This window comes from Nomia melanderi, chromosome 10, assembly GCF_051020985.1.
Source record: "Nomia melanderi isolate GNS246 chromosome 10, iyNomMela1, whole genome shotgun sequence".
Lineage (NCBI taxonomy): Eukaryota > Metazoa > Arthropoda > Insecta > Hymenoptera > Halictidae > Nomia > Nomia melanderi.
In genome coordinates, this window is record NC_135008.1 from 2,227,643 (window position 1) to 2,237,985 (window position 10,343).

Here is a 10,343-nt window from a genome sequence, read left to right on the forward strand (position 1 = left end):
ACATTTCTATCATAATTATCACAAAAAGATAACCATTCACCTTTTTTCTTCCTCTGTCTCAATGGTTAAAATATGCGTCATATATTATTTACTTCTCTTTCACGCGCAATCTTTGAAGAATATATTTTGTATGTGTGTTGTGTTTCCCCTCACGACTACACTCACATAACAGATGAGACTCTACTTGGAAATTACGTTTGCCTGAATCCGGTAATTCCAGATTGATTCAAGATTGGTACACGGCTATAACTGCGGGTACCGGCTACAGTGGTGAACCGTGATTACAGCAGTTTACTCCAGTATTATGAGAAATATTGTAATTACACTCTTTTTAACAGTCAGTTATAGTAAGTATCGATATTTTCATTTAATTTTTTAATTGTTTAAATAGAATTACAAAATTTGATATGTTTTAGATAAATAAACATTTGAAATTTTTTTTCATCTTATGAAAATTAAAATTTTATTATATAATGTACTGTGAATCTTAAAATTCCTTTAATACATGTCTTAATAATTCCAACACAGCAGTAAAATAAAAAAAAGCAAACATAAGTTTTAGAAGCCAGTTTACTCATGACCTTGAACTTTAGAGAAGGCAGAAAACATTTATATCAGAATCACATAACAGTCATATTTAAAAATTCAAGTCAATATGGAGAATCATGAAATGATGTTCTAATTTTTATTTTATTTAGAATTCTATAAATTTTTTAATAATAAATAAATCAGTCTATGAAAATATTATTTCATATTTACAGGTATATTAGAAACTGGATATGGACAGAGAAAAAAGTGTGGGTAAGTTTGAATAGTTCAATATGCTTTGTTTATTTTATGTAATGTTGAATACGAAACAAATTATTACAAGATGTTCTAGTTATTGAGGATGATAATGTATTCATTTTTATTTTTCAATAGTGTGGAAAAATTTCAATGTAAAAATGGAGAATGCATAGCAAGTGTATTGTTATGTGATGGACGACCAGACTGCAAAGATGAATCTGATGAAACATTCGCAGAATGTACTAAACCATATATCATATGTCCTCATTATGCATTTCGATGTGCATATGGTGCTTGCGTAGATGGAGATGCAACTTGTAATGGAGTAAAAGATTGTATTGACAATAGTGACGAAACATTGTCTAGGTGTAATAGTTCAAATAATGCATCTACAGTGTGTCTAAAAAATCAATTTAAATGTAATAACGGGGAGTGCATCTCTAGAAACAATTTGTGTGATGGTAATGCGGATTGCACTGATAGCTCAGATGAAACATTTATTCAATGTGGAGCGCTTCCGTAAGTTGCAAAATGAAGACATGTACCAAGTTTGTGTACAATATTTATAATTATTATGTTACACCGTTTTCGATTATCTAAAGTTTAGTATAATTTTCGTAGCTGTGAACAATTCTTTTTCCGATGTCGTTACGGCGCCTGCATTGACATTGATTTAAAATGTAACGGAGTCATAAATTGTGTGGACGGTTCAGACGAAGATCCTAAATTATGTACGACAACGGTACGCCCGACAACACGTCCAGTAACACCTCCTGTAACGTATCCAGTAACACCACCCACTTCCAAACCAAAAGTATCTTGTATAGCACCGGCACAGCCACAAAATGGTTTCTGGAAATTGCATAAATCACAGTGCTCCACTGGAGAGGATTGTAATGTTGAACAAGGCGTTCGATTCGATCCAGGAGCATATTTAATATATAGTTGCAATCGCGGTTATAAAATTGAAGGCAGGCCTGATGTTATTTGTGGCTTAGGGGGTGAATGGTTATATATTCCTCGGTGTATAGGTAAGAAAATGTTGAAGCTCAATATGAGAGTGTGTAATAATAGAAAACTTAATTTAATCAGTTAATATTTTCTATAATTTAGAGGTACGCTGTAAAAATCTAAATTCGGCTGCAGTATCGGCTGAATATTCGTATTTTGGATCTAGTGTTGTGTCATATGATTCACCTAAGCCTAATACAGTAGCAACATTAAAATGTCGTAACAGTTATCGTGAGGACCAAAGATTTTCATCGTCTGCAAGCGTTACATGTAATGAAAATGGACAATGGGAACCAGAACCAATGAGATGCCTCGCAGGTCCGCCAATAAATATTTATATTAATAGTTCCTCTCTTTCATTGGAAATCAATATAAAAGAGAATAATCTGACTTTGATAGAAACACTAGGTGATAAAATCATTATATACACAAATAAAGATCAAGAAAATAACCCAGACATTGACATTAGAATTATGAATAATGATAGATATGCATAGACATATTATTACAGAATTTTGTAATTGAAAATAACAAAATTATCATCAAGAAAAAATGTATTTCCTACATGTTGAGATAATTCACATGTATAACAGTGTATTATAAGATTTTATTTATTTCAACAGACTGGTTTGACATTATATTTATATGATCAATAAATACATGATGCATTTAATTACCTTCAAATTTGTTATTCATTTCTATAAGATGTTTATATGTTTTAAAAATAAATGTGAATCATCTCTTTTCATTTATATATAATTAATTATAATATTTAACTATTATAATTACTAAATTTGATTTTATTTATTTACTTATAAACATTGGAAACGTTACACAGTGTATTGTATTAACAATATTTTAGTCATTAATTATTAGATGTATGTACTTGACAGTTATATAATTCTTATATAATTGAATTGTAATGGTCAATAATTTAAATGCATGTTTCAGTGTGTGGTGTTGTTCCTGCAAATGTTAAACCACTTATAGTAAATGGAACTCAGGCAAATATTACTCAATTTCCATGGCATGCTACACTTTATAGAGCGCAAACAACAGACGCGCCTAAAGAATTTATTTGTGGTGCAACTATTATTCAGGATAGTTTGTTAGTTACTGCAGCTCATTGTGTTTCTGACGATTCCTGGAAATATTACGTAGCAGCTGGCAATATTTTTAGAGATTATGACTCTTCCTTCCATAATGCAAAGTATGTGAAGAAAGCCACGGTACGTACGTCTGTGCCAGATTATTTATTTAAAAGTTATGTTTAATATTTCGTTAATATACTTTGATTTCAGGTAGAAGAAGTCCATATTTCTTGCGACTATAATGGGATACTTGGGTCTTATGCAGCAGATATAGCTGTATTAAAGATCACTGAACCATTTGTATTCTCATCATTGTTGCAACCAATATGTTTAGATTTTTCTAATAACATTTTATTGGACCCCGAGATGTATGGCAGAGTAGCAGGATTTGGTAGAACTGCTACTGGTTCAAGCAGTTTCGTTTTACAGACACTTACATTACCATTTGTTCCTAAAAGAAAATGTACAGATGCGAGTGTTACATATGAGACCCAAAATTACATTACATACGATAAGCTCTGTGCAGGTTATACAAATGGTGAGTAAATTTAAATATGATATGTTTTTTGTATTCCTTGAAAGCTAATTAACAAACATAAATTACAGGATCGTCAGTTTGCGAGGGCGATAGTGGCGGTGGATTAATTTTCCAATGGGGTTCTTTATGGTATTTGAAGGGTATTGTCAGTGTTAGTCTTGGAACGAGAACAGTAGGAGGAACTAGGCAATGCGATAGTACCACGTATACTTTGTATACTGCTGTTTCTTTCCATATGTCATGGGTAGAACAGTTTCTCCATAGTATGGAGCTACTGAAACCATTACCTACTTGTAATGCAAAGCAATGAATACTCTAAACGTGTGATTTATAATATTGAACATTTAATGTGATAAAAACTTCAAAGAGTAAAGCCTTAATGAACAAAATACATCGAAGCCTTAATGACGAAAATCATTTTACATAGTTTACATTTTGCATTATCACACATTTTTTTGTACGGTATACATTTTATATAATAGAAATAACATGCTTCAGTGACAATAAATAATTATGTTAATTGTTACGAAATTATATAAATTAGATTAAAATTAAGAGAACTTACACGTGTAAGTATACATTTCTACAAATTACAAATATTGCATTTACATAGATAGTAAATTTTTGATGTTATTTTAATGTAAGTACCAGGGTTGTGTATATACACAAATAAAAGAATATACAATTATTCTTGCAAGAGTTTTTTTTAAGTATCACAGAGTCAAACTATTTGTATTTGTAAAGACAAGTTTAATATAAAAACCATTCTTTGTAATTTGTTGATATAATGTTTTATGCATATTCAGGTTCTGCTAATGCTTGCTTTTTTTTAACAGATGGTGATGTTGATTCCAATGAAGAGATATTGGATCCTATAGTATCTATGAAAAATGTATTGTTAGAAATATTATAATAATAGATATGAGTTATACTTGCATCATTATAAATATCTTACTTCCAAACTGTAATTTTTTTAATCTCTCCTCAATTTCATCAATATTGGTGCTTAATGAAGTACTTGGTACTGAAGGTAGAACATTCTCCTCAAGTTTTATTAATTCATCTAGTTCTTGTTCCAAATCAGTATATGAATCATCTTTAAAGGTCTCTGATAACATAGATTGAACTTCCTTCTGTTCTTCTAAAGCCTAAAATTTGACATTAAAATAATTTAATATTTCAAATGAAAAATAAATCACTTGCAATTAACGTTCTATTTACCTCTGATAAGTCATCCATAATATCTCTAACATTACTTTCTGATAAACCACTTTCATTCAATTTCTTTAACACATCAGACCCTGTTTTATATGCTGATAACACAGCCGTGTTTGTATGAGTATCTTGAATACGCAATATAAGAATTCGAATATTTTCAAGTGTTTGAGACCGTTTTACAATAGTGTTTTCCAATTCTAATTTTTTTCTTAAATGCGTTTTTGCCACTTGGCGTAAACCTTTATTCAAATAAGATTTAGCTTCATTTATAATATTGATTTTTCCTTCTTCCAAAAGTTCTATTTCTCTTACAAGTTCATTCTCTTGCTTTAGTAATTTGTATAAACCTTCCTCAATTTCTGTTACATTATCAGATGGATGAACAGGAATTTTTATCAGTAACTCATGTTTATCTGTACTATTTGTAAAAGTCACTCTTTTTTCACGTCTTAGCCAAATTAAAACTAACATTACTGTATTATCTGATATGTTTTGGTTTATTTCAGATTTACAACTTTTTACTATTTCAGTAAATGGTACAAGAATATGTTCTCTTTTAGTTTCCAAAAGGGAAAAAACTGTTTCTCCTAGATTTTTAACAATTTTTAAATGTATGTATCTGGTGTCTTTATCAATTTCATTATTTACAACATAACTTTTAACTTTTGAAAATGACCACACAAGTGGTCTCTTCACAAATATATCTATCGACCATGCTGTCCATGAATCACAAGGTTCTTTTAAAAATTCAGCCTCTGTAATTATTTCATTGTTCCTAAAAAATATTATGTACATTAATAACTACATAAAAATATCCTCCTCTTAAACAATATTAATGACTCTTGTATTTTGTCTTAATTATGGAACTTATATTACCGAAGGAGTTCCTCAACAACAGTTACTAAACAATGCGGTGTACATCCTTTCCTTTTAAAAGCAATATTTAAGTCTGAAATGGAAAAACTGATTTGCATTGTGTGATCCAACCATTCGTATATCAAATTTTGCCAAAACTTATATTTAGATGACCAGTCCAAAGGATTTGCAGATCTACTTCGAAAAGGAGAAAACAAAGCGTTCATTCTGTCTTCTTCGTTCCAACATTTTGGCATTTTATTAGACGGTAGAGGTGTATTATCCATCTTTTTGTTATGAAAAAATTGAATGTTTCTTTCAAATTATGTCTTATACGATACTAAGGCCTAAATATTTACCATTTGTACTTACTGTGAACAGTAATTTGTAAACAGTAAAACTTTAATTACACGTTAAATTAATGTTTCCTCAATTTATTGAGTATTAATAAAATGTTACATTCCATGAAAGAAATGAAAAAACGTTAAGTGCATTCTGTTAAGACATCAGTATCAAACATAAAAACAAACAGAATATTGTTTACACGTATGTACAATAAATTAAGACAAACAATATTTATACTTAATAATCAATTATTCAAAATATTAAGTCATGGTAAAAATCATAGTTTTTGCGTATATACGCGTGCACTGATGTTAATCAGCTGTTCGTCAACATTCATTATGGCACACTAACACTAAAATAAATGCACCTGTAGAATACACTACTGGTCAGCCATCTGTGATGACCTCAGGAACTACGTAGCGCATATCTTTTGTTTCCGAATCAAGTTACCATCGTAATTCTAATAATACCTCAATTTTTCATTTAATCGTTTTTTTATTTATCAAAGCTAAACCACAAGAATTATTATCCGAAATCAAATATTAACCTTCTATGTTTAAACATTTTTAACTACAATGTTATTATGTCAATGACCCTGATTAGTACTGATTAATTGTCTTATTATTATCTGCAAAACTTTTTATGTTTGAGTGTAATTCATCGATTGTTCAATAATATCTATGATCTGTCCCACCCTCGATTCTAATAATTTATTTCGTTCTTCGTAAGTCCCTTCGTTGTCCCGAGTAAGTCTCGTCGATAAGGGTGGCACAAATTCGTACACGCGTCGCGCCATCGTCGTTCTAATTTATTCCAGATAAGGAACTCGATGAAACCGTCGATTGCGACGCCCGCAGAATTGCAAACTGTGATTTACCGGCTAGCAAACGCGATCCGATACACCGGCGCGCAACACGGGGGATTATTAATTATTCGGCATTGCAGCTACAGCCTGGCCCATGCTCGGCTGCAATTAGCCCGGGGGTCTTAATTATAAATTAAAACAACCGCTCGACAATTCTTGGCATCAAAATGTTAATTCGCGCGCTCGTTCGCTGAGCCAAAGAGAATGGTCGAATTCGAGTCCTCCTTTTCGGTTTCGCTCGATACTGGCTTCCGTCATCGAATTACTTCCACCTCCGTGGATAGTCGTCATAATTGTAATTATTTCTCGTCGCTGACGATCGTACAATTTAATCCGTCGCGAAATGGTCCACGTAGCCTGCTTCCTGCTGCAAATAGGGCGACTCCAAGATGGCCGAGTCTTATTTCGATTGTCAGATGTTTGCGTTCTCAATTGTTTTTAGTACAATAAATTTTGATATTGTTTTCAGCTACTTTTTATATGTATTTCATAAATGCGTGTATTTTTGTTATCAATGATATCCGTGATGCAGCTGTTCTGTTGAGAAAAGTCGGCCATCTTAGCTTATATTTCAATTCCTAGTCCTACGTTAACACGAAAAAAAATTACAAAATCGAATTCCCTATTTTTTTTCACTGTCACGAAGAATGAACAGCTTCGAGAATACTTTTGTCATCCAAAGAAAAATTACAAAATCGAATTCCCTACCTTTTTTTCACTGTTACGAAGAATGAGCAACTTCGAGAATACCATTGTCATCGAAATTGTGCCGCGATTGAAATAATCTCGACTTTATTAGGGTTCGAAGTGTCGAGACACAGCGGTGCCTGAGGTTTGCTTCAGCAGACGGTGCCCAGGGACAGGAATGAAGCAACTAGAGAGCAGGCTGGATAATGGGTAGTTGATATAATACGATATAATGGAACCATATAATACGGGTGGGTGTAGGCGAGGCGTTATTTATGTATGGGAAACGCTCGGTCTACAGGGACCGTGGAATCAACAGCTGGACTAGATCTTTCGCAATCTTCTATTCGCCGTCTCTCCTCGATGCTGTTCCTACGAGCCAGCGGCTCTTCGATTAACTTGTTAACCAGCTGATCTTTCTTGGTCACGGATCCATCACTGTGGACCCGGCACAGCGAGGATCGTGACTCGGATCGATTTGTTCCATGGAAAATGAGAGTCTAAGACAGATTCGATTCTAATTGCATATTTTTCTGAGGAGCGAACAGCGCAGCGAACAGCGTGAAGTGATGTCCTATGACGTCGCAAGTGCCATCTTCCCAATTGTTCGAATGCATTGTGACATAAATTACACTTGGACATGATGTTATTCGAGTTTTATAGTATTCTTGAAAATTTCATAATTCAGACGTTGATCCTTTAGAACGAGAGTACTAGTGATCGATATGTTAGCAGTTGATGACTATCGTGAAAAATCGTACGCAAAATCAAAACCTATCGCCACTTTTAGTTTCAAAATCCTGCTCAGAAAGGTTTATTCAATGTTTCCTTTGATTCATTCAATTCACGAAAGACCGTCACACAAAAGCAAACAAACAAACTCATTACTACAATCCGTACGAAGGAGCAATAGCCGTCACTTGCGGCAACGGGTTAATTGGTAACACCGAAACGGCCGATTGTCCGCGGTGTAAAGGCGGGCGCGAAGGGTAGAACGAGAGGACGGCTCGGTTTGTGAATCGGCAGGCGAACGTATCGAAATTACCGGGGAGGGCTCTATTAGCGGACGGGCCTACCAAACAATCGGAGCGGCGGCATGATCATTGCGCGGCCGATTGTCGACGTGGTAACGAATCGTCGCGCGAGCGCCGGCTGTCGTCCGAGCAGATTGCGAGCACCTGTCCTGCAGAAAATATCCACCGGTGGCTACTCAACGGCGAGGCTGGCACGGCAGAAGGTTTGTCAGCTGCTGGCGCAGCTGAGGTAACCGATCGCCATCCATCGGATGAGATGACGCTATGTAGATCGAAAATGTTCGAGTCTTTCTCGATCGCGGCTCGGGCCCCCGGCCTCCTCTCCGGTTTCAACGGACCGGCTGGCTGCTCTCCGGCCGCGGTCCACAGATTTTTCAACCTGTCGATAGGCCGCATATCTTCTAGGGATAACGTTTCATCGCTGGAGAATCTTCTCTAGCCGGAACTAATGCGGCCAAATCAAGGACGACGGGACCGCGTCCAGCTGCGAGGCGTCCCTAGGAATTTTCGCCTCGCGACCTGGAATGCTTCGCTAGGAATCCATCGAGGCGTGCTATCGGGGGATTCAGGTGTAAGGGGAACTAGAGTTTCTATCGAAGGTTTCAACCCTTTGTGGATGATTGTTCTTTGTAGCGTGCGGAAGCTTTGGTAGATTAAATTATGTCGAATGCTTAGATGAAGAAAGAGACACTAGATACTGATCTTTTGTTTTAATTAGATCATTTTTTAATATAATATTCCAAATATGAATTTGATCTCGTCGAATGCTTAGATAAAGAAAGAAACTGGATACTGATCTTTTGTTTTAATTGAATCATTTGTTAACATAATATTCCAAATATGTTGAATGTTTTGATATTGATAATTTGATAATTTTCATTCCAGTATTGTGCTAGCTTCAATCGATGTTACGCGATTTTGGAGCACGAAGATTAGCGTTCGCGATAGGTAATTGTTCGTTGTCGCGACGTAGACCGCGACTATCGTCGAACAAAGTGGCTGAACGTATAAAGAACGACGTTGAACAGTGTCGCAGCGTGGACGGTGTAAGGTTCGGTGTCGCGTATACATCGTTGCGCGCACGATATAAATTTACGGCGCGTGTCGGGCTCGGGTTTCTGAAACACCTCTCCAAAAATCCATGCTTTTTTGCGAGCAGTGTGCAGGTTGGTCTCGTGTTGCCTGTCAGATCGCTCGGAAACGCTTTCGATACATCTCGCGTGACGCTCCGCGTTCACGAAAACACGACATTCCTCGAGCGATTAGACGGAACGAACTCGAATTCAGTGGAAAGTCCTGTAGGAACAGGCAGATCTTTGAATTCATTTCTAGCGCAAGTGGTTAAATCAATCTAGGAATCTCCATCACTCGTCATGGAGCTGCACAGGGTTAAACCTTTGCATTCGAAAGTATTTCGTTAGAAATATTTAACATTTTCCGACTAGACCCAGACGATACTTTTTCAAATTAACTCAAAGAAAAATTGCAAGTGAATTGAGAAACAAAGCTTTTTATCCCAATATTTCACACACCGATGCATTATATACAGTTGAATATTGTATATCAAATTTTATAGCTTTACTACATGAAATCAAGTGGTGACTGAGTCACCTCGAGTGCAAAGGGTTAATAAATAGTTTCAGAGAACACTATCCCCTAACTCAACAACAAACAGAACACCCTACACCAAACAGTAAACCCCATCGAGCAAAAAGGTAGCTAAAAACGCCGAATAAAAGACGATCAAGCCATAGAATCATCTCTGTTCCATCGGGTCAAACAGCGAATCAGCGACGCAGGTCATCGACCATCAAAAAAATCGCAAGGGTGCATTATTGCATCGGTCGCCGAAGCGATGAAAGACGATCAAGCCGTACAATCATCTCAGTTCCATCGGGTCAATCAGCGAATCA

The 10,343-nt window shown here is 35.4% G+C and overlaps 2 protein-coding genes across 2 annotated transcripts; one reads left to right on the forward strand and one right to left on the reverse strand.

The window, feature by feature from the left end:
- Positions 1–141: 141 nt before the first annotated feature.
- Positions 142–4,116, forward strand: LOC116434659 (coagulation factor X). Its single transcript, XM_031993212.2, has 8 exons — positions 142–347; positions 762–801; positions 922–1,305; positions 1,408–1,817; positions 1,900–2,115; positions 2,749–3,026; positions 3,099–3,426; positions 3,495–4,116. The coding sequence occupies exons 1-8, from the start codon at positions 305–307 to the stop codon at positions 3,734–3,736; spliced, it is 1,941 nt and encodes a 646-aa protein (XP_031849072.1). The 5' UTR covers positions 142–304; the 3' UTR covers positions 3,737–4,116.
- Positions 3,749–6,213, reverse strand: LOC116434660 (charged multivesicular body protein 7). Its single transcript, XM_031993213.2, has 5 exons — positions 5,872–6,213; positions 5,521–5,786; positions 4,648–5,419; positions 4,382–4,574; positions 3,749–4,307 (listed from the first exon to the last, which is right to left on the reverse strand). The coding sequence occupies exons 2-5, from the start codon at positions 5,784–5,786 to the stop codon at positions 4,219–4,221; spliced, it is 1,320 nt and encodes a 439-aa protein (XP_031849073.2). The 5' UTR covers positions 5,872–6,213; the 3' UTR covers positions 3,749–4,218.
- Between the last annotated feature and the right edge of the window lie 4,130 nt (positions 6,214–10,343).